General features: G+C 41.9%; 1 protein-coding gene across 1 annotated transcript in view; it reads left to right on the plus strand.

Annotated features, from left to right (window-relative positions):
• The first annotated feature begins 1,668 nt into the window (after nucleotides 1–1,668).
• MICOS10 (mitochondrial contact site and cristae organizing system subunit 10) overlaps nucleotides 1,669–25,533 on the plus strand; it is a 32,693-nt gene continuing 8,828 nt past the window's right edge. Inside the window, exon 1 of the mRNA XM_080657116.1 lies at nucleotides 1,669–1,832. Coding sequence (XP_080513242.1) covers nucleotides 1,769–1,832 — 64 coding nt within the window. The 5' untranslated portion in view covers nucleotides 1,669–1,768. The remainder of the gene's footprint in view (nucleotides 1,833–25,533) is intronic.

Here is a 25,533-nt window from a genome sequence, read left to right on the forward strand (position 1 = left end):
CTGCAGCCCCTCCCCCGGCTGGCCCCGTCCCTGATCACCCCCCCCCCACCCCTGATCCGGGCAGGCCGGTAGGACTCACCCATGCACGAATTCGTGCACCGGGCCTCTAGTTTATTGAAAATCCAATGTATACCAGGTTCTTTGCTAGTTGTGGGGAATCCAGTAAAGCACAGTCTCCATTCTCAAGGAGCTCACAGTCACATCCAAGAGACACACAGTTTCAATACAATCTGATATGTAGGTCAGATGAGTGCTAGAAGAAGAGTGGCCATGGAAGAAAACTTCTTGAAAGAAGGGGCTCCATCATAGCAAGGACTAGTGCAGCAGTTCTGCTGTTAAAAGTTGCCAAAGATAGACGAAAAAAATAAATGGGTGAATGAATTTGATTCAGTTCAACAAATCTTGCATAGAAGATCTGACTGCCCTAGGCGTTGCGCTCTGAACTGGGAGTGTGCAGATGAGGAAGGGGCAGCCCAGGCCCTTAATGAGCTTCTAGTTTTCCTGGCAGATATAAACTTCTATAAGGAGATATTTCAATACAATTTAGCAAATTATAGGAGTAGGCAAGCTCCTGTGACAACAAAATGATGAAGGGGGCTGTAAGGTCTCTTAAGGTAGGCTTCTTAGAATGAACTTGTTGAAACTTGGATATATACAATAGATGAATGGGAGTCATCTAATCAAAGGAATAATATGGTCAAATTGATATTTGTTTGTAGGATGGAGGATGAAAACGAGGAAGGAAGACTAAAATCAATGATACCAGCAAGGAGGCTGAATTACGAATGGGAAGCTTGGGGTAGACATCTGATGTGTGGAATTTGACAGTTGTGCAATTACTCAGAGCGTTCATGGGAGGAGCACTGCAAAACAACACTTCTTTTAAAATATATTTTTATTGATTTCAGAGAGGAAGGGAGAGGAAGATAGAAACATATATGATGAGAGAGAATCATTGATTGGCTGCCTCCTGCACACTCCACACTGGAGACTGAGCCCACAACCCCGGGCATGTGCCCTAACCTGGAATTGAACCCTGACCTCCTGGTTCATAGGTCGATGCTCAACCACTGAGCCATGCGGGCTGGGCTGAAACAACACTCTTTAAGCAGCTGGCAGAGGAAAGGCAGCCCTGGAAGGACACCCTAAGAGAAGAATCGGAAGACTAGATCAGACAGGTGCACTGCGTGTCCAAAGGAATAGAGAAGGCAGAGACAAGGAGGATCAGGAAGGTGGGAGCAGTGTGTCCAAAGCTGTACAGAGTTCCAAAAAGCCTCCCCTTGGTTGGCAGTAGGTGACCTTTGCCAGAGCAGTTCCTATGTAAGTGGTGCAACTGGAAGTTTCATTGTAATAAACGAGTGAATGAGGGAGTAGAAAAAGTGAAGGTGAGGAAGTTAAATGAATGAATAAATCACGCGCAGTGCCCTCACTCGTCTTGGGAATTTCCAGGGCCAACATCGGGAGTTGGTGCGGAACAAGGACCTTCCAGAGAGGGCTCTGGATGCCAGCTAGGAAACCTGTCAGCCTCACAACCCTTAGGTAGGCGCGGCTCCAAGGTCAGGGTCACCTCGGGCCTCCCAGCAACCCGTCACCTTGACGACCAACTGAAAAAAACTGGTAGAAACGGAAGCAGTCAGATCATCTCGCGATATCTAGCACGCCGACGCGGGTCTTTCAGGCCTGGGAACCGCGGACGACTCTCGCGAGATTTGCCTGGAGTCGGAGCGCGGGGCCAGGCCGTGGGGAAAGCCGAGCTCCGGTGGGAAACATGTCGGATTCAGAGCTCGGCAGGAAGTGGGACCGGTGCTTGGCGGATACGGTCGTCAAGATAGGTAAGGGCTTTTCTCCCCTGGCAGGCCCTACCCGGAGTCGAGCAGCCAGCTCTAGGCTCCGTTGGCCGGGAGGGCGGAAGGGAAGCTCCGCAAGAGGTCAGGCCGCCCGGCCTGTCCCAGCCCCTCAGGCCAGGGAGAGTTGCCCGAGCCCGGGCGGAGGTCACTCGGTCGGTGGGGGACCTGGGCCGTAGGCGCCTCGGCCACGCCCTAGCGGGAGGAGTGGAGTTGCAGCCCTGAAGAGGGGGGTTGGTTGGCAGGCGGCAGGAGAGGTGTTGAGCTCTTAGAGTAAAAAACAGTATGTAGGGCACAACCTTGTGCCAGCGGCTCAAAATCCTCCCTGGGGCCACCTCTCCCGCGCGGGGAGTGCAATCTGGTCAGGAGGCCACCTCCCACCCCAGCGGAAACAGCAGTTCCTTCTAAAGAAGGTCATCGGGAGCACTTTGCAGACACTGCCAGACCCTAACGTGAGTTGCTGTCATTCCCGAGTTGTAACCTGATTTATCGGCGTCAGAGTAGTCCAGGGCCTGAAACTGGAGACACAGTGATGGGGATCTGGAATGAGAATTGCCCTGGAAAGTGAGACATTGGCCACTTTGTAGTCCTTGATGTAACTCCGTGTAGCCTTTTAACATGTGCTCAGGGACGACACAAATTATGAAGTCACTGCAGGGAGGGAAGGGGAAAGAGGGAAATTCCTTTACTGAGTGAATATTAAGGTGCCAGACACTACTGGGTGCCCAGCTTTATACATTACCTCATACAGGTCATGAAATGGAGAAGGGAGTCAGGAGAAGGGATTTGCCCAGGGTCTAATAAATAGCAAAGTTGGGAATTTATCCCAGGGTTTCTGGCTCCAAATCCCATGCTCTTTCTTTGATACTAATTTTTATTTTCAAATTTGATATTTTTATATGGAAATCTCGAGTATTTAAGAGGATTATTCTTGAATGAAAATATAGGAAAATAAATGATTGTAAGCTTCATAAGAGCAGGGATGTTTTTGGTTTATTCATTGCTGTATCTCCACCCCCCTAGAAGAATGCTTAATAAAAATTGAGAAGAATGAATAAATGAAGTAATGTGTCACAGGTACCACTTCACCCTTGGATTCACTACTTACCAGCTGTGTGATTTGGGACAAAGTTATTTAATTTCTCCATGCCTATTTTTTCATTTGTAAAATAGCAATAAAATTATTACTGTCTCTCAGAGTTGTTGTGAGGATTAAATAAGTTAAAGGCTTGCGTATGACTCACTTATTAAGAATGGGTTAAGTTGTAAGTGGCCAAAGAAATACAGTTTCTGTTAGTGTTAACAGTTTACATTTAGGAGAGAAGATGTAACACATAGATATGAAATGACCAAAGTAATGACCAAACAGTACAATGTAGTAGTTAAGAATGGGAGGTAGATGCCCAGCTGGTTCCGTGGTTGAACCAGGAGTTGATTTCCAGTGGGGGCACAAGCCTGGGTTGTGGGCTACATCCCCTGTGGGGGGCGTGCAGGAGGCAGTTGATCAATGATTCTCTTTCATCATTGATGTTTATATCTCTCTCTTCCTCCCTGAAATAAAATATATATATATATATATATATATATATATATATATATATTAAAAAGAATGGGAGGTAGACAGAGCTGGGTTTGAAATAACCCACTCTCTCTCTTCACTCCCATCCTCAGCAGTTTTGTAGCTTTGGGTAAGGTCTTCCTTAAATGGGGACAGAGACACATTTACCTAAAAGGATTATGAAGAGTGAGGTCAGAAAAAATATATAAGATACTTAGCATGGTGCCTGGTGCTGTGTATTTAGTAAATGGTGGTAGTAATTGCTGATATTAATATTGTTTTGCCAGTGATGATCACATGAGGCAGCATGTAGTATCATTGTCATTCATGAGTGGGTCATTGGTGGTGGGTATGGCATACACAGGTGAAATAATTAAATGAGGCATGGTAATGTATGATTACAGATGAAAATTAAAATGAGTAATTCAGATTCTTTGCTGTAGTACTATTATAAATCCAGTAAATGGAGTGGTGGGTCAAGGTCATCCAGGAAGAGTTTGCAAGGGAAATGGCCTTTTAGCTGACCTTTGGAGAATGACTTGGACTTGGATCGTCAGGGAAGATGGAAGAATTTGAGCAGAGGCCTAGTTGAACTTACGTAGAGGAGGAAATTGAAGCATGGAAAGATTAAGTCTTAGAAGTGGAGGAGCTGGGTTAAAACCCAGACATTGTAATTTCAGCACCCCTGTTCCCCAAAGAAGGCTGATTTAGGTGGAGTCAGAACTGTGAAATGTCTTGGAGAGATTCTATCTTGTCTTCAAGGCTTTTGCGTTGCCCTTGACTTTTTCACATGCATTCTGTAGATTCAGCGTCTCTCTTAGTAGTATATTAAATCTATTACTTTCTGCTTCCAGGGCTCATTACACCTAGGCTGGTGGGGAATCATGGGGTGGTTTTATTTTGTATTTTTAAATATATTTTTATTGATTCAGAGAGGAAGGGAGGGGGAGAGACAGAAACATCAATGATGAGAATCATTGACCGATTGCCTCCTGCATGCCCCTTACTGGCCTAAAGGAACAGGAACTAGTTAATCGAGCCCGCAACCCAGGTACATGCCCTTGACGGGAATTGATCCTGGGGCTCTTCAGTTCGCAGTCTGACGCTCTGTCCACTGAGCTGGTGCTAGGGCTATGAGATGGTTTTACTAGTAAACAAGAAATATCTAGCGAGCTCTGGGCCAGTCAGTGGGCAAATAGGGAAGCAGAAGACATTTCACTGCCCTTAACAGGGAATTGATGTGATATAATGAAATTTTTTTAAAAAATATATTTCTTTATTGATTTCAGAGAGGAAGGAAGAGGGATAGAGAGATAGAAACATCAATGATGAGAGAGAATCATTGATCGGCTGCCTCCTGCATGCCCCCTACTGGGGATCGAGCCCACAACCTGGGCATGTGCCCTTGGCTGGAATCGAACCTGGGGCCCTTCAGTCTGCAAGCCGACGCTCTATCCGCTGAGCCAAACTGGCGAAGGCTAATGAAATTTTTATATGATTGTTCTAGCAATGTTTTATACCAAACAGATTTGGAGTAGAGGAGACAAACAGTACTGTAAATGTGAAGTGATAAAGATCTGAACTGTTAGACTGGAAAGGAATACTTGAGAAACTCCTAACTTTTCTTCCCATTTATAAAATGAAAATAGTATAACCAACCCACTTCCTAGGCCAGCAAAGTGACAAGCACATAGTAGGAACTCAGTAAATGCTATTTTCTTTATTTTCTCTCCAATTGGTTAACTTTGCTGATCTTCATTTCTTATAAATATGACACCAAGGTTAGAACTTGGATAAGTGGTAATGTTATTGATCAGAATTTGGAAGTGAAATAGGAGGGGTGCATGTGCACCTCTTTTATACCAAATAATAGATAAGACTTAGTAACTGATTACATTTAGCAGGAGGAGACTACAGGGAGAAAAAAAGATCATGATTTTGGTTGCTTTTCTGCTTACATAGTTAAATTTGAGGATGATAATGGAGAAGTTGAATGGGGATTTTTAATTTTGAGGGGGCAGCTGAGTTCCGATTTTGAGGGGGTTGTCCCTTTAGTGATGGACTTAGAGATAGGGCATAAGAGAGATGAAACATGGAAGTCTAATTTTGGGAGGCTTTATTTTGCTACTCTGAGTAGTCTTTGAGACTGCAGGATGAACTCTTCTGTAGTGAGTGTTAATTAGTTCCTGTTCCTTTAGGGCCCAATGGTCGGCAAACTGCGGCTCGCGAGCCACTGTTGACTAATGAGTTTGCCAACCACTGGGATAGGGGCTTAATCACAAGGAACAACAACAACCAATAATTATTGGAATCGAGAGTCTAGGTCAGTGGTCGGCAAACTCATTAGTCAACAGAGCGGCATACCGTGGCTCGCAAGTCGCATGTGGCTCGCGAGCCGCAGTTTGCCGACCACTGCTTTAGGCAGAGAGGTAACAGAATTTTTAAAATCTTTGCTACATGCTCTTCTAGTACTTCAGAATGGAAATGGAGACTCAGGGAATAAGAAACCTGTCATAAGAAAGAGATATTTTAGAACAGTGGTTGCCAACTGGTGGTCCACGGACCACTGGTGGTCCGTGAGGTCCGAAAGGTTGGCAACCGCTGTTTTAGAAGATTTAGGCAGGGAAGAAGGCCAATGCAGGCTTTCAGTTACATACTGATACTTTTATACTTTCTACCTTGATAGATACTGAAGGCAAGCCCCCTTTGTGAGCACTTCTCTGTTTTGCTAAAGCCTTTTGTTTCTTTCCCACTTGTTTGCTTGGGGGGGTGCTATTTTTAATTGCTCATGTTTGGTCAGACGTTTGCACAGATGAGTTAAATAGCTCTCATACTCATGTATTTTAGGCAGTGTTTCTTATTTATTTAATTTTCTAAATAGTTTGATTTTTTAGAAGACAGGAAGGAGAGGGAGAGAAACATCAATGTGAGAAAGAAACATTGATCAGTTGTGTCCTGTATGCACCCAAACCGGGAATCGAACCCATATGGAGCTTGGGTATGTGGCCCTGACTGGGAATCGAACCCACCACCCTTTGGTGTATGGGATGACACTCCAACCAACAGAGCCACATGGGCCTTAACCATTTTTCAGAGTACAGTTAAGTGGTAGTATTAAATAATTCATAATACTGTGCAGTCATTACCATTATCCATCTCCATAACTCTTCATCTTGTAAAACTGAAATTCTGTACCCACGTAGCAATGACTCCCCATTCCTGCCTCCCCTCAAGCCCCTGGCAACTACCATTCTGCTTTTTGACTATTCTAGGGACCTCATGTAAGTAGAATTATATAGTGTTTGTCTTTTTCGTTCTTATTTCACTTTGCATAATACCCTCAAGTTTCATTCACGTTGTAGCATATGTCAGAATGTCATTCCTTCTAAGGCTGCGTAATATTCGTGTGTGTGTGTGTGTTTATATTACATTTTGTTCATTCACCTGTTAATGGACATTTGGGTTGCTTCCACATTTTAGCTATTGTGAATAATGGTGCTATGAACATGGGTATACAGCTATCTCATGGAGACACCACTTTTAATTCTTTTTGAGTTCATACCCAGAAGTGGAATTCTTGGATCAAATATATTTTTGTTTTTGTTTTTTTAATCCTCACCCGAGGATATTTTTTCCATTGATTTTTAGAGAGAGGGGAAGACAAAAAGAAACATCAATGTGAGAGAAACACATCGATTATTTGCCTCCTGCACGAGCCCTGTCCAGGGCCCATGCCAGGGAGGAGCCTGCAACCTAGGTACATGCCCTTGACCAGAATCGAACCCGGGACCCTTCGGTCTGCAGGCCGATGTTCTATCCACTGAGCCAAACCAGTTAGGGCTTGGATCATCTGTTAATTCTATTTTTAATTTTTTGAGGGTCTGCCATACTGTTTTCCACAGTGGCAGTGCCATGTTACATTCCTACCAACAGTGCACAAAAGCCCTATTTCTTCACATCCTTACCGAACACTTAGTATTTTCTTCCCTCCCTCCCTCTCTCCCTCTCTCCCTCTCTCCCTCCCTCCCTCCCTCCCTCCCTCCCTCCCTTCTTCTGTCCTTACTTTTCTTCCTCCCTCCCTTCTTCCCTCCCTCTCTCCCTCTTTCCCTTCCTCCCTCTTTCCCTTCCTCCTTCCCTCCCCCTGTCTTCTTGATAGTAGCTATCCTAATGGGTATGTATCTCTTTGCAGTTTGATTTGCATTTCCCTAATGATTAAGGGTGTTGAGCATCTTTTCATGTGCTTTTGGCCATTTATATATTTTCCTTGGAGAAATGTCTATTCAAGTCCTTTGTTCATTTTTGAATCATTTTTTATTGTTGTGCTTTAGGAGTTTTCTATATATTTTGGATATTATTTATTCTTTATTAGATACATGGTTTGCAAATATTTTCTCCCATTATGTGGGGTGTCTGTAGATAGTAAAATTTATTGATAGTCTTTTGATGGACAATGTTTTTAAATTTTCATGACGTTCAGTTTGTCTATTTTTTCTTTGTTGCTTGTGCCTTTGGTGTCTGAGCAGGAAAAACTCCGTTTCTCTTTTACTCACATACTCATAGTACTTCTGACATCAGATGTGTGGGTTTTCCACACCAGGCAATCCTCTGACTCCAGCTGGGTTGGTGGCCTATAATTCAATTCAATTCTGATACTAACTGGGGTTAGCACAGACCCCACAGGTTAAGGGCTTTGTCCCATAAGACTGCCCCCACTTCAGATGCCAATTACAAGTCCAGATTGTTAACTGTGCTTCTGACTGACTGGCTATGAATCAGAGGTTCAGTCATTTGCTAGAATGGCTCACAAAACTTAGGAAAGCAGCTTACTTACTAGATTATCAGTTTATTACCAAGGATATGAAAGAATATGAATGAACAGCAAGATGAAGAGAGACAATAGTGTGAGGTCCTAAGAGCAGGAGCTTCTGTTTCCGGGCATTGGGTATGCCACCATCCTGACACATAGATGTGTTCACCAACCTGGAAGCTCTCAGAACCCCATACTTTTGGGATTTTTTGGGACACTTCGTCCCAAAGGTATGATCAATCATTAACTTAATTTCTAGCTCCTCTCCCCTTTCTGAGAGTCAGAGTGGAGCTGAAAATTCTAAGCTTGGTCTTTCTGGTGACCAGCCCCCATCCTGAAGCTACTCAGGAGCTCACCAAGAGTAGCCTCATTACAACAAAAGACACTATCACCCAGGAAATGCCAAGGGATTTAGGAGCTCTATACCCGGAACTGGGGACAGAGATCTATACAAATATATATCCTATATAATCCTACATAATAAAAGCCTAATATGCAAATCGACCGAACGGTGGAATGACCGGTCGCTATGATGTGCACTGACTACCAGAGGACAGATGCTCAACACAGGAGCTGCCTCCAGCCAGCAGGCCCCAGGCCAGTCAAGGTGGGTGCCAGCGGGGACCCCCCAATTGCCCCACCGGTCATCCCACAGAGGGAGGCAACTGGTGGCTGTGGCAGGGCAATAGGGGGATGGGGCTGGCTGGTGAGCAGGTGGTGCCAGGCCGGCCAAGGTGGGTGCCAGCAGGAGCCCCCACCCCCAATCGTCCCGCTGGTTGCCCCACAGATCGGCCCTGATCACTGGCCAGGCCTAGGGACCCAAACCATGCACAAATTTTGTGCATCGGGCCTCTAGTCTATAATAATAAAAGTGTAATATGCTAATTAGACCTAACGACCTTCCAGACAACCACGCTATGACACCCACTGGTGCCAGGTCAGCCAAGGCGGGTGTGATGCGATTGGTCGGGGGCCCGGCCATCGCCCCATGATTGCCCTGCAGAGGGAGGCCCAGGCCACCGGGTGAGCTGCGGCAGGTGGGTGGGGCCTCTCTCTGCGTGGTAAGCCGGGGTCCCGGGTGCTAGAGGGAAGCCGGTTCCAGCAGCTGGGGGAAGGAAGGCCTACTCTTGCACGAATTTCATGCATTGGGCCTCTAGTATATGTATATTTTCCCTACTATTTTACAGTGTTGTATCCAAGAAGTCATTGCCAAATCCGATGTAACAAAGCCTTTTCCACTGTGTTTTCTTTAAGAGTTTTTAAAAAAATATGTTTTATTGATTTTTTACAGAGAGGAAGGGAGAGGGATAGTGAGTTAGAAGCATCTATGAGAGAGAAACATCGATCAGCTGCCTCCCGTACACCCACCCCTCACCCCCACTGGGGATGTGCCCGCAACCAAGGTACATGCACTTGACCGGAATCGAACTTGGGACCCTTTAGTCCACAGGCCGACGCTCTATCCACTGAGCCAAACCGGTTAGGGCTCTTTAAGAGTTTTATAGTTTTAGGTTTTATATTTATATCTTTAAGCCATAGTGAGTTAATTTTTGTGTATGATGTCAGTTAAGGAAGGGTCCAGCTTCATTCTTTTGCATGTGGATATCCAGTTTTCCCAACACCATTTGTTGAAAAGACTGTCCTTTCCCCATTAAATGGTCTTTGCATCCTTGTAAAAAATCATTGGGTCATACTAGTATATGCAAGGGTTTATTTCTGGGTTCTCTCTTCTATTTCATTGGCCTATGTATCTTTATGCCAGTATCACACTATTTTGATTACTGTAGCTTGGTAGTAAATTTTGAAATCAGGAAGGGTGAGTCCTCCAGGTTTGTTCTCTTTCAAGATTATTTTGGCTATTCAGGGTCCCTTGAGATTCCATATGAATTTTAGGATGGGTTTTTCTGTTTCTGCAGAAGGGATTTTGATAGGGATTGTATTGAATCTGTAGATCATTTTGGGTAGTATTGACACATGTTAACAAATAATATTCTATGGCAGTAGTCCGCAAACCGTGGCTTGCGAGCCACATGCGGCTCTTTGGCCCCTTGAGTGTGGCTCTTCCACAAAACACCACGGCCTGGGTGAGTCTATTTTGAAGAAGTAGCGTTAGAAGAAGTTTAAAAAAATTGGCTCTCAAAAGAAATTTCAATCGCTGTACTGTTGATGTTTGGCTCTGTTGACTAATGAGTTTGCCGACCACTGTTCTATGGTATGGATAGACCACATTTTGTTTATTTATCAGCTAATGCATTTTTGTGTTTTGTTTTTTTTAATATTTTTATTGATTTCAGATTGGAAGGGAGAGGGAGAGATAGAAGCATCAATGATGAGAATCATTGATTGGCTGCCTCCTGCACGCTCCCTACTGGGGATTGAGCCCACAACCTGGGCATGTGCCCTTGACCAGAATCGAACCCGGGACCCTTCAGTCCGCAGACCGACGCTCTATCCACTGAGCCAAACCAGCTAGGGCAGCTAATGCACATTTGTGTTGTTCACCCTTTTCTGGTATTATGAATTATGCTGCTATTACTAAGTTTATGAGTCTTTATGTAGACATATGTTTTCATTTCTCCTAGATATATAACTAGGAGTGGAAATGCTGGATTGTATGCCAACTCTTTGTGTAACATTGTGCTCTTGTTAGAGGAGAGTTTTCTGTTAGTATTATAAAATAATGTAATTAGGCACTATATGTTAAGCTGAAGAGTGCGATGGTTGAGTTTCTGATTTCTGAAAGATCACTGAAGTAGCATGAGAAGAATAAATTGGAAAGGATCAGAATGAAGAGAGATGGGTTATAAAATAATGCAAAATCATGCCAAAGATTATCAAATTAGAGGAAATAAGATGAGAACAGGAGTGGAAAGGAGACAGAATTAATGGTGACAGTACAGTGGTAATATTTATAGCACTTGGAATGCAGGCTCATGAGTGGGAGGAGTCGGGTGATGCAAAGCCTGTGTAAATGTAGAATAGTGTTGTGGTTGACCAATAAGAGAGGCAGGAGAGGAGCCCCAGTAACATTTTGTAGTTTTTTAATTTCTGGCATGTCTTGAAATAGGTCATTGGTACATACAGCTCAGTCAACAGTATGAAAGTTATTACTTTGCCATGCATTCATCTTCTTGAAAAGAAAAGTTTTGGCTTTCCTTCCTTGTTAAGGAAGTAGGACAGTAAATGACTTAGCAGCTGACCTGCCTTAGAATTAAACCAGATTTTGTGTATTCATCCATTAATCAGTTAAATGTAGTTAAATTGATTGTTTCAAGCCCTTTTAATGTTAAAAAAAAATACACTGAAAGAGGCCTGGAATAAAGTTATGGAAAAAGAAAACAAATTATTGTTTTTCTTTAAGTATCAGTTCATCTGATAAATGCGGGTTACCACAAAGTATTGGTGGTTCACCAAAAATTGCTTTTTAGTGGCCTGTGTTTGCAAACTGATACATCTCCATTTCAGGGAGTGATATCAATTAGGCTAAACTAAAATACTTCAAAGGGTTTTGGTTGTTTATAGGTTTGGGTTTCAAATTAGTACATGTTAATTGGTGAATTAGTAGCCATGTTTTGTTTGTTATATGTATTGCTAAACAGTGTTTATATGTATTTCTAAACAATTTCTAAACAAATATAAAAATACTTTTTCTGTTTGCAGCAGCAATATATGAATAATGGAACACTGTGCTCTTATTAGAGGAGAGTTTTCTGTTAGTATTATAAAATAATGTAATTAGGCACTATATGGGACTCGAAAACATTTAAATTTTTGTCTGGCTGTGGTTTTATGCTTTCCTAAAATGTGGGCTGAAACAGTTTATTAGTAAATATGCTGAATTGCTTTCTCTGGCAAGTGCATTTTAGTGTCGAATCCAAGTAAAAATACAAATATTTACTTATAAAAGTCATTTGGTGTGGTAATATTTTTACTACGGCCATTGACCCACTAGTGAAATGTTAGGGCATTGCTGGATTGGATCCTGTTTATTTAAAGGCCAAGAGAGGGAAAGAGAAAGGAAGCTAACATTAACTTAATGCCTGTCATTTGCCATCATATTTGGTGTACTAACATATTACCTTTTTTACTCTCCTAGCAACTCAGTGAGGAAGTTTATATCTCTGTTTTTCCAGCAAGAAAAATAATGCTCAAATATGTTTGCAGGAATTGAGAAGCTGATTTTAAAATCTATATGAAAACTTAAACAATCCAAAATAGCCAAAGCAAGTTTTAAAAAGAGAAACCGAGTTGGAGGAACAAGATTACCTGATTTCAAGACTTACTATAAAGCTACAGTAAATAAGACAGTGTAGTATTGGAGAAGGTACACACATAGATCAGTGGAATCAGCTGTGTCCAGAAATAGATCCATAAATACATAGTTTATTTTTGACAAAGGTGTCAAATCAGTTAATGAAGAAAGGAAAATCTTTTCAACAAATTGTGCTGGAATTACTGGGTATCCATGTAGAGAAAAAAATTAACCTTATTATCTCAAACATAAAAAATTAACTCCAAAGGATCACAGACCTAAATGTAAAAGCTACCACTATAATACCTCTAGAAGAAAAGAGGAGAAAAATATTTGTGATCTTGAGTTCAGAAAATACTTCTTAGGTCACAAAAAAGCAAAAAATTCACAAAAGAAAAACAACATGCTGGATTTGATCAAAATTTTAAAACTTTTGCTCTTTGAAAGACACCATTAAAAAAACAAAACAAAAATACAAGCCACAGAATGTGAAAAAAACATTTGCAATATATATATCTACCTGGTAAAGGACTTGTTTCTAGAATAAATCAGAACATCTTAAAATTAATCATAAGACAACTCATTTAAGAAAATGGGTAAAATGTTTGAAAAGATTTTTACAAACGAAGTTAGACTAATGACAAATAAACATAAAAAGATGTTCAGCAAATTCAAATCATGAGATACCTCTATACCCATTAAAATAGTTAAAGCTAAAAGACTGACAACCCTAAGGGTTCATTAGTATATGGAACAACTGGAATGCTTGTATACTGGTGGGGTTTTTTTTTTAATTGAATTTATTGGGGTTATACTGGTTAACAAAATTATACAGGTTTCAGGTGCATAGTTCTACAACATATCTGTACACTGTATTATGTGTTTATCACCCCGAGTCAAGTATCCGTCTATCACCATTTATCCCCCCTTTACCTTCCTCCATTCCCTCCCCTGTTCCTTTCCAGCAATCACCACACTGTTGTCTGTGTTCTTGTACACTGTTGATGGGAGTGTAAAATGGTACTACCACTTTGTAAAACTGTTAGGAAGTTTGTATAAACTTAAACATACCATCTAGTCATTCCACTCCTAGGTATTAACCAAAGAGGAATGAAAACATGTCCACACAAAGTCTGGCATATGAATGTTCATAGCAACTTTATTCATAATGCCCCAAACTGAAAAGAACGCAGATGTCCGTCACAGATGAATGGATAAACAAAATATGGACTATCCAAAATATGAACAAATTACTGATACATACAACAATATATATACATTTCAAAATCACTAGGTTAGGTAAAGAAGCTAGAGACAAAAAAAGTATATATTGACCTGGCTGTCAGCACCAAAAAAACCCAAACAAGCAGACAAACAAAGAGAGTCCAGGCAGACCTCTCAGATGTTGTGTGTTCAGCTCCATACCATGCAATAAAACAGATCATAATCTTTTTGGTGGTGGAGGGTCTTGCCTTCAATTTATAAAAAAACAAAGTCTGTGAAGTGCAGTAAAGCAAGGCACAGTGAACAAAGCATGCCTATATATACTTTATGATTCCATTCATATGTAAAATTCTAGAAAATGTAAACCAATCTGTGATGACAAAGTAGATAAGTGGTTGCCTGGGGCAAAGGGTGGAGGGAAGGATGAACTACAAAGGGGCACGAGGAAACTTTTGGGGCTGATAGTATTCTGTTGCTTGATTGTGGTGCTCCTTTCACCTATCAAACTCATTGTATTATACAGTTTAAATGGATGCAGCTTATTGTACATACATTATCCTTCAAAAAGTTATATAAAACCAAAAGGATGAAAATGATGAAAAATACTCAGTTTCAGTGCAGATATAAGTAACCAGAACCCTCAGTCAGGTTCAGCTTGTAGAAGTATGAATTGGTGTAACCACTTTGGAAAACTGGTGGTATCTACTAACGCTTAACTATATGTTCATCGTATGACATAGCTGTTCCACACCTAGGTATATACCCCAGAGATATTCATACATCTGTTCATCAAATGACTTTCTAGAATATCCATAGAATACTATTCATAATAAGATCAACTAGAAGCTACCCAAGTGCCCATCAACAGAATGGATAAGTAAATTGTGGTATATTAATGTAGTGGACTACTACACAGCAGTTATAATCTATATATACATTAGTAAAAGCCTAAGTGACTGCTCAGCCCGTTGCTATGATGACACACTGACCACCAGGGGGCAGATACTCAACACAGGAGCTGCCCCCTGGTTGTCCGTATGCTCCCATAGCCAACACCGCCCCCCCCCCCCCCCCCCCGCCCCGCACCGGACCAGCCCCAATCGGCCCCAATCGAGACTGGGCTAGATGGCTCCAAACGCCAGCCAGGCCAAGGGACCCCACCCATGCACGAATTCATGCACTGAGCCCCTAGTACAACTCTATAATACAATGAACTACATACAACTATTTACAACACTATTGGGCCAATGTACTCACTGTGTGATTCCATTTCTGTAAGTTTAAAAACAAGCAAAAACTACTCTATGCTATTAGAAGTTAGAATATGGTTATCCTTGGATGAAGAATTTTGACAAAGGAAGCACAGGCAGGCTTCTGGGATGTTATCTTCTGTTTCATTGAGTGGTTACATGCATGCATGTTAAAAAGAAGATAAGAAACCTGTATTACTTATAAAGTGAAAGTCTGTTGGAATTAATAACTGTTAACAGTTAGCAATTTAACTTGTCATTTTTAAAAGTAAGAAGTGAAGAAAATGAATCTGAAATGCTCTTTAAAGAGATAGCATGACAGGAACAAGAAATACAAGATAAACTTACGTACAAATTAGAAAAAATATGAGAATGTGGGATATGAAAATATGGATGAATAAAAATGGCACGAGACATGTCTTGGAGAGAGGGCAGGTGGACAGGCAGATCGCAGTGTGGCCAAGGGGCTTGTTTAAGATTACATAGACTCTTCAGGTTGCTTCAATGATGTATCTTCTGGTAGAATTTTAAGACTATTTGATTAATAGTTAACTGTGTATATGGGAAGAATTGAAATCCTGTGTTTTTACTTCATTTTTCCTTATCCAACCTAAACCTGCATTAGGATGCATAGGATAATTTATAATTATTGTAACACCCTCACATAATTGTTGATGGATTTGTAGACTTACTTAACTTAGACAAATGTTTACAAGTTAGAACAAATGTTTCTGATTGTTTGTCAGAACCTGTACATATAAATCACTCAGAATTCCTGTTTGATAGATTTTAAATGATTAACTGAAGCAATTGATTTAAAGCACCATAATTCACTTTTTACTAGAAAGTAGTTCTAAGAAAGCTGCTAGTTTCTTGGCATCATTTCAGATGACTAAATTGAAATCCATTAGTTGTAGGATTAAAAAAAATTTTTTTTTACTGTTTCAGCATAGGCCTATATGTGACAAACCTTGAACTCATAAATATTGCACTTTGAAGACCCTTCTTTTTTTTAATTTTTTTTAATTTCAGAGAGTAAGGAAGAGGGAGAGAGATAGAAACATCAATGATGAGAGAGAATCATTGATCGGCTGTCCTCTGCACATCCCCCACTGGGGACCGAACCCACAACCTGGGCATGTGCCCCTGACTGGAATCGAACCCGGGACCCCTCAGGCCGATGCTTTATCCACTGAGCCAAATTAGCCAGGGCTATCCCACTTTGATTGGAAGCAAAAGTACAGTATATAACTGCTCCAATCATATATTATCTTGATATTAGAATAAATGCTATTAATCTTATGTATTCCCAGATAAGATTGGCTGTAATCATTGAAAAAATCACAACTTATTTTTTCTCCTAGTTTCCAACTTGACTCATTTTATTTCAGCTCATAACTTGTATTTTAGAAGACTTCTTTCCTTTATTCAGTTTATGAAAACTAAATTTTTGGTTTCTTCAAGTATGCAGGTCCAGTGAATTGGAGAGGTTTATTTATGGGGCTTTGTAGAATAATGTTGCCTTTAAGAAATGCTACTATAGAATGCTACTGTAATATAAAGTCATTTGGGTGTTGTGTCCTACCTCGCCTATAGTCTCAGGTACTTTATTAGAACCAGATTTGAATAACAAAGAAAAACCTGCTTGCTCATGAAAGCCCCCAAATTCAGGCAAGTCCTTCCAGAACCTTTGCAATGCCGATTTGGGATATTCACTGTTTGCACCAACTATACCTTAAATGCAAACCTATTGGTATCTTTTAAAAATATGTGACCCCCTTTCCTATCTCTATTTGTCTGTGTCCATGACTTCATATATATATCTTTACCTAAGGATCCATTATCTCAGAGTCATCATTAAGTGTCATCACCCCTACTCAGAAGTTCCTGATCCCTGATCAAAGGTACCTTAAACACCGTCTGTTTCTTTTCTGCCTAACATGGAAATGGAAAGGTAGAGGGAGGGCTGTTGAGGAGGGATCAAACTATGATGCAGGGTAACATTTTTCAGTTGGATGGGTGGAAAAGAATTTGAGTTCCTTGTAGTCCATTTCTTTGCCACCAACTCTCCCTCTCTCTCCCCTAATCCTCCAGGATGGTTTGGGTACTGTGCTCAGTGCCTCTAGTACATCCTATTTCTGTCGTCGTATCTTGTACTTTGAGTTTCTAATTATCAGTTGGCCCCAACATTAGATTATGCACTAAGTGAGTGCAGGAATTTATTATTCCCCAGGGCCCAGTGTAGTGCCTAGCACAGAGTAGGTACTCAGTTTATAATTAAGGAAATACCTACAGATAGTGTTGGCCAGGATGAAATTTGGGAGGTATTTAGTTTCCTTTGGTAAATCAAAATGGCTGATTATAATAGTATGATTATAATTTGTATGTCTGTGAGGAGGCTACACTAGCAGCAATGTAGCATGGCAACCAAGGACCAGGCCTTTGGAGGCAGGCTGCCTGGTTCAAGTCCCAGCTCTGTGGCCTGAGGCAAGTTACTTAACCTTTCTGTGTCTCAGTTTCTTGGTTTATAAAATGGGGCCAATAAAATAAATTTATTGTGAGGATCAAAATGGGGTGATTTATGCCAAAACCCGTTTGGCTCAGTGGATAGAGTGTCGGCCTGCGGACTGAAGGGTCCCGGGTTCAATTCCGGTCAGGGGCATGTACCTTGGTTGCGGGCACATCTCCAGTGGGAGGTGTGTAGGAGGCAGCTGATTGATGTTTCTCTCTCATCGATGTTTCTAGCTCTCTATCCCTCTCCCTTCCTCTCTGTAAAATATCAATAAAATATATTTTAAAAAAAATGGGGTGATTTAATCCTGAAGCATCAGTGCTTAGTGAATGCTCTTTATTTAATACTAGAGGCCTGATGCACGAATTTGTGCACAGGTGGGGTCCCTCGGCCTGGCCAGAGATCGGGGCTGATTGGGGCCATCCGGCTGGGGGGCGGGGGAGGAACTGCGGGAGGTTGGCCAGCTGTGGGAAGTTGGCTCTGGGAGCACATTGACCACCAGGGGGCAGCTCCTGCATTGACCATCTGCCCCCTGGTGGTCAGTGCATGTCATAGCTACTGGCCAGTCATCCCGTCATCTGGTCTTAACGGTCGCTTAGGCTTTTATATATATATAGACTAGTGGCCCGGTGCACGAAATTCATGCATGGGGCGGGTGTCCCTCAGCCCGGCCTGCACCCTCTCCAGTCTGGGACCCCTCGGCGGATGTCCGACTGCCAGTTTAGGCCTGATCCCTTCGGGCCTAAATCGGCAGTCGGACATCCTTCTCGCAATCGGGGACCGCTGGCTCCTAACCGCTTGCCTGCCTGCCTGATCGCCCGTAACCACTCTGCCTGCCAGCCTGCTCTCCCCCAACTGCCCACTCCCCAGCCTTCTTGCCCCCAACTGCCCCTCTCGCCGGCCTGATCGCCCCCAACTGCCCCCCCCTCCAGCCTGATCACCCCCAACTGCCCCCCCACCAGCCTGCTCGCCCCCAACTGCCCCCCCCACCAGCCTGATCGCCACCACCTGACCCCCCCCCCACTGACCTGATCGCCCCCAACTGCCCTCCCCTCCTGGCCTGATCGCCCCTATCTGCCTCTGCCTCGGCCCCGCCACCATGGCTTTGTCCGGAAGGTCTCCCAGTCTAATTAGCATATTACCCTTTTATTAGTATAGAATAGAGGCCTGGTGCACGGGCGGGGGCCAGCTGGTCTGCCCTGAAGGGGGTCCCAGATCAGGGTGGGGGTCCCTGCTGGGGACGGTGCCAGCCTGGGTGAAGGGCTGAGGGCTGTTTTCAGGCTGAACACACCTCCTTCAGGGTGGGGGTCCCCGCTGGGGGGTGTGGCTGACCTGGGCGAGGGGCTGATGGCCATTTGTAGGCTGGCTATGCCCCCATCGGGGTGAGGGTCCCCACTGGGGATGGGGTGGGCCTGGGCAAGGGACTGAGGGCCGTTTGGGGGCAGTTTGCAGGCTGGCCAAGCCCCGGCTTTGTCCGGAAGGTCTCACGGTCTAATTAGCATATTACTCTTTTATTAGTTTAGCATAGATTGTCTCGTGTTCCTGAAAAGATTGTACACATTGCACTTTTATAAATCAAGTTATGTTTTAGATTTATTAAGGAAATTTGGTATTAAAAGGTTAGTTGATGACTTAGAAATAACACCAATGTTTTTGTAGTTATCCAGGTAGAAGTTCTCAGCGTTTTCTTTGACAGCCTTCCCCACTGCACCCTCCAAAACTCCAGATACACATACATGCACTTAATCAGTTGTTAAGTGCTACAAATTCTGCCAGCAAAATGTCTCTTCCTTTCCAAGTAATCCTACACACCTTAGTCAGATGAATCTCCTAAAGCATAGCCTCAATCTTGTTAGCCTCTTTAAGAATTCTTCAGGGAAGCCCCCTGCCTGCTGAATTAAGTGCTGTGTAGACCCCTTGGCTCAGCCTCTGGTGCCTTCAGAAGGGCTCCCATACCTTTCTAGCCCTATCTCCTGCTCTCTGGGGCAGTGGTCAGCAAACTGTGGCTCGCAAACCACATGCGGCTCTTTGGCCCCTTGAGTGTGGCTCTTCCACAAAATACCACGTGCGGGTGCGCACGTACAGTGGAAGGAGTACCCTAATTAAGTTAATAACAATGTACCTACCTATATAGTTTAAGTTTTAAAAAATTGGCTCAAAAGAAATTTCAATCGTTGTACTGTTGATATTTGGCACTGTTGACTAATAAGTTTGCCGACCACTGTTCTAGGGCATGCCTCATAGACCTCTGTCCTCCCGCTCCCCTCATTTCCCTACACAAGCCCTGCTTTTCTGCCATCGGGTAGAATGTATGCCCATTCCCCCAAAACTCTGGCTCTTGAAAAATCTATCCTTTTTCTTTTTTTTTTTTTATCTTCACCAGAGGATGTTCTTTTCCATTTTTTAAAAAATATATATATATATTTTTATTGATTTCAGAGAGGAAGGGAGAGGGAGAGAGAGATAGAAACATCAGTGATGAGAGAGAATCATTGATTGGCTGCCTCCTGCACGCTCCCTACTGGGGATTGAGCCTGCAACCCGGGCATGTGCCCTTGACCGGAATCGAATCGGAATTGAATTGGGGACCCTTCAGTTCTCAGGCCAATGCTCTATCCATTGAGCAAAACCAGCTAGGGCCATTGATTTTTTTTAGAGAGAATGGAAGGGGGGAGGAGTTGGAGGGGGGAGAGAGGGAGAGAAACGTCCACCTGAGAGAGACACATCGATTGGTTGCCTCACGCACAGGCTCAGATTGGGACTGGGGATCAAACCTGCAACCTAGGAACGTGCCCTTGACCGGAATCAAACCCGAGACCATTTGGTGTGCAGGCCCGATGCTCTAACCACTGAGAAAACTGGCCAGGGCAAAAAAGTCTGTCCCTGAAGACAACTCAAATGCTACCTCTTTTTTGAAGATTAAAAAAAATCTCAGAACACTGTCCTTTTCTCAGGACACCGAGGATCTGCTTTTCACTTTTATGGATACATGACCTGTTATCCTTTCTTGATCACAAGCTCCCCAAGGAAGAGACTGTGTCTTACTTATTTCTGACCCATGTTGAACCCAGTACTTTTACCCTTCAGTGCTCAGTAAATATTTAACGTTTCAATTTGTTCTTTTTAAAAAAATATTTTTATTGATTTTAGAGGAAAGGAGAGGAAGAGAGAGATAGAAACATCAGTGATGAGAGAGAATCATTGATCGGCTGCCTCCCGCACACCCCCTATTGGGGATCAAGCCTGAAACCTGGGCATGTGCCCTGACTGGGAATTGAACTGTAACCTACTGGTTCATGGGTTGACCCTCAACCACTGAGCCACACCAGCCGGGATCTATTTGTTCTTGAAAGATTTTTTGTGGGAGAAGACAAGGACATTTAGTCTGTGCAATGCACTGTTCTTCCAAGCTTTCTGCACACATTATGCTGTTCCATCTCACTGTCCCCAGTCAGGGATAGGCACTGTTAATGTCAGTAGTCTTAGTTTCCATATGAAAAGTTATATAACTTACCCAAGGACTAACACACAACTACTAAAACCAGTATTCTCAATCATGCTTAACCTGTCTTACCCCCAACTCCATATAACTTTATATCTGAAGTATAACCACTATATAACATTGCTCACTTTTCAAATAATAAATACTACATACTGGAGTGGTATGCTTCAAGAGTAAAGAAACAAATCTATTCTCAGTGCCTTCTACTTAATAAATGCTAGTAAATGTTGATCAAGTAAATGCTGATTAAGGAAAAGAAAATGCTGAATTTTTCTCAGTTGAATTTTTCATTTGAATCAGGAATAGGCAGCAACATAATAGCTATAGTGTTGGTGTACATGGGGTACAGTGGGTCTCTGATTCTTATCTTTACTTCCACAAAAATGAGAATCTAGTTACTGTTATTGATGAGGAGGGGCTAGAGGTGTTGGGAGGGAAGGGAATCGCAAAAATACCCTTTTGAGCAGTTTGGAGTCATTTATCAGCCCTCAACCCATTTGGATTCATTTTATCTCCAGTTAGTGCACAGGGAAGTATTTCCTGGCTTCATTTGTTGACTTTCTCATTGCTTTTAAGTAATTTCAGGTTTTTGTTACCACTCCTGATAAGTCAAATATCTGGTGTCTTTTATTTTCTTGAGGAACTAAAGAGTAACATAGCCATAAATTACCCATGCATAGTGATGCAATCCAGAAAAACACTTTTATTGTCACATGTAACAACAGACAGGGCCACTGACCTCTCTGTGAGGTTTATCCCTGTGTATAGGAAAGAGCCATGACTTTGGAGGCAGACAGCCTGCGTTTGAATTCGACTTTTATGTATATGTGTACTTGGGGAAGTCACTTAACCCCTACATTGTTTTCTCTTCTGTAAGACAGGATCATGATACACCTAAAAGGTGGTTCTGTGGATCAAATGAAATAAGGTATAGAAACATATACAGTGCCTGACACTATAAATGTTATTACTTCCAAAGTACCTCCCCCTAAATAAATGTAATGCATCTTTTATTGTTTATTGAAACCCAATTCTATTTTTTTTTTTTCGTGTATAACATATTTCTTGATTTGTTCATTCTTGGAAAGTTGTGTGGCTGTCAGGATTCTGAAAGTTGGATCATATGCTCTTGCACTCATTTAAAAAGGACCCTTTTTAGTTCAGTTGTTTGGAGCATCCTCCCAATACGCCAGGGTTGTGGGCTGGATCCCTGGTCAGGGCATGTACAAGAATCAATCAGTGAATGTATGGATGAGTGGAACAACAAATCGATGTTTCTCTCTCTCTCTCTCCTTCCCCCACCCCTGCCCTTCCTCTCTCTCTCTCTCTCTCTCTCTCTCTCTCTCTCTCTCTCTCTCTCTCTCTCTCAAATTAATAAATTTAAAAAAAAAAATTACAAAAGACCCTTTTGTGAGCTTGGCTTTTCTTGAAGCAGAGCTTTCCAGTAATGCCTTCCACGTTTACCTTTCCTATCTTTACTCCTTTCTGCTGACTGGTTTACTTGTTCTGGTCAGAATGTGGGCAGTTGATGTCCACCTAGAAATTCCTATAGATGTCCCAGCCTTGGTCTAGTCTGGATGGCCATAGGAAGGTTAAGGTCTTGTTAAATAGCTACTTTCCTAATCTGTTTCCTCTACTCTGCAGCAATGTTGACTTTTGAGAAGCTGATTAACACAGACCTAGTTTTACTATCTCTGGGTCTTTGGTCTGGCACTCTTTCTTGGTTAATTCACATGACTTGGCATTTACACATGGACACCTGGGACAATCTGTCTTTGCCTCAAAGGATTAAGTAACACAGCTTGGAACTGACTGAAAACTTTTTTCCCCCTCATAAATTGGGCCCTGAGCATCTTTCATAAATCAGGAATGTTTCTTGGAAATGTAGTTCTCACTAAATTCAGTCCCTAGGGTACTTTTCTATAAAAGCACATTCATGTTTGTTCTGTCATAACAAGTGCATTTGATGGTTGTAATAGTGTTGATAGAAATGTGATTGAACAGGAAAACATGTCCATTATAAATAGGTCAATTTGATAGTAATCCATGTTCAAAGCATAAATATAGCTTTATTAAACACAGATAGCTCTAGGAAAATCTTTATAATATTTTAGAGCAAAGTGTTCTAGTTCAACAGTGAGTCTAAAGGAATCCCCTATTTAAAATATATATCAAAATTTGATGTATTCCTAGAAACAATTGCTAATTGAAATATAGTCAACTGTGCGAAGAGAGGGGGGAAAAGGATCTAACTTTCAGCTGTGGCTCACCCTCAGTGTGATCCTGAATGAGTCAGTGACTGGTATTTTAACAGAGGATTAACTATTACATTACACCTTCAAATATATATATATTTTTTATTGATTTCAGAGGATGGGAGAGGGAGAGAGAGAAACATCAATGATGAGAGAGAATCATTGATCGGCTGCCTACTGCACACCCCCTACTGAGGAATGAGCTGGTAACCTGGGCATGTGTCTTGACCAGGAATCAAACCGCAAACTACTGATTCATAGATCCATACTCAACCACTGAGCTACACCGGACGGGCTATATTACATTACACTTTTGACATCTTTTGAGTTTTATTAAAGCGGTGGTAGAATTTACTACCACTTATTAAATTCTGTTAGACACTGCTTATATAACTTACATTTTCCTTATTCAGCAGCCCTGTAAGATTGTCTTCACTCTACAGATGAACACATTGAGGCTGTGCGGGGTTAAGTCATTGACTGGAGGTCAGAGAGCCAGCAGGTCAGGAGTTAGCAGTGGTTTGAACTTAGCCTGTCTCACCACAGCATCAATGTTCCTGCCATTCCACTCAGCAGGAGAGTGAGCCCTTCATTTTCTGGAAGCTGTATCTTTTCTTTCAGACATTTAAGAATAAAGTTGTTTGGCACATAGCTACTAGGATCTTAAAAACTTGCTTATAATTCCTGTAACTTCTCATATTTATAAACTTCCAGTTGCCTATGGCTAAGTTTCTGCTCATATATCTAGATATATGTTATGGTACAAATTAAAATGGAGTTGCTTTGCTATTTAAATTCATTTATAGCTACAGATCAAATTTAGCATTGATAACGATATATTAGAATTTAGGATCTTGGTTTGAAGTGTTAAATTTAAATGTGAGCTGGAGTGAGATCTTAATTATCATATAAACAACATATATACTAAATAGACAAATGGGGTAGGTTTGTGGACTTTTTTCCGCCCTCTGAAATTTTAGAGAAGTGTTTTCTAAGGGGATTTTTGAGGATTTGTTTTTTTCCTGCGCCTCTTCAAACAATGAGTTATCCCGTCTTAATTGAAAGTCCATTGGCAATTGCAACTTTTACAAAGTGGATTGGGCAGGAGCATGTGTTGCTCTGACTTGTTTTGTTGAGGGACTAACATCCAAAGTACATTTCTACCCCAAGACTGCAATTGGGTTATGTAGACTGCTTGTTAATTCTTGCTGATTATGTCTGGTTCCTAATTATTTGCAGTGAAGTAAAACTTTATGACATGTGGCATGGTGAGGACAAAGATTTTTCTAAATAAAGTTTCATTGACTAACTGGAAACTGTCCATATGTCACAGTAATAGCCATCAACGTGTATTTCCCCTTCTTTCTTACACAAAATGTGGCTTAACGTGTACACTTGGCATACCTCTGTTAGTTGTTCTTTTTAATTTATTACAGAATTCACTTGGGCATAAGATAAGGCAATGTTTTATATGTAGTTAGTGGGAGTGAGTTCTCTGTTGTTTTGTTATTAAAATAGTATCAGATGAACTGTTAGGGAGTTGCTTCTTCCTAAAAATGTGTGTTTATCTACTAGCCAGTTTTATGATGTTCTTTTGGGCACTAAGCATGCATTACAGTGCAGGGTTAGATTGATTTGGAGTAATTTCTTTTTGAAAGAATTTGTGCCAATTCTTTTTCCTCTCCAGAAGAAATGGTTTCAGAGCATGGGCTCTTTGCCTAATGTCAATTCCATAAGGCTCCTCTGTTGTGGGGGGGTTGTTGTTTTTTTACTTGCCCCCGCCCCCCTCCATCTTCCTCTCATAATTGGGCTGTGCCATGAGGAAGATGTGTACCTATAATCAGGCATTTCTTTACTTTAGGGTTATTTGTCATTCCAGACAGCATGGACCAAAAGAACAGGCTTGTGTGGGGGGAGGCAGAGTTATATAAACTGTGTTCATAGTTAAATATTTGCTTCCAGGGAAGGTGAAAAATGCTTTGTACTTTTTCCTTTGGCTTTTTTCCTGTAAGGGAGCTTGTCATGCAACAACAGAAAAAAAGTGGCCAAAGGCAGAGAAAACTCTTCTCTTTTCCATGTTGGTTTGTTTTTATTGTAACACAAACCTTTTCATGTTTTATTGTTAATGAAGTTTAAACCTGGTGTAGAGGTGCCAATCTTTAGTGGAAACAGCTGCAGAGTTGGTGTCCCCTGATCAGGTGGGACTTCCTTTGAAGCAACATGTTGCCTTTTAAAAGAAAATCGAGCATGTGAGAACTTGAACCTGTAAAACTCATCAGCAGTTCCACCATTGTTTGTCTCTTAAATAACTGAGATAGTTAACTTTAAG

Source organism: Plecotus auritus (assembly GCF_963455305.1).
Source record: "Plecotus auritus genome assembly, chromosome: 2".
NCBI lineage: Eukaryota > Metazoa > Chordata > Mammalia > Chiroptera > Vespertilionidae > Plecotus > Plecotus auritus.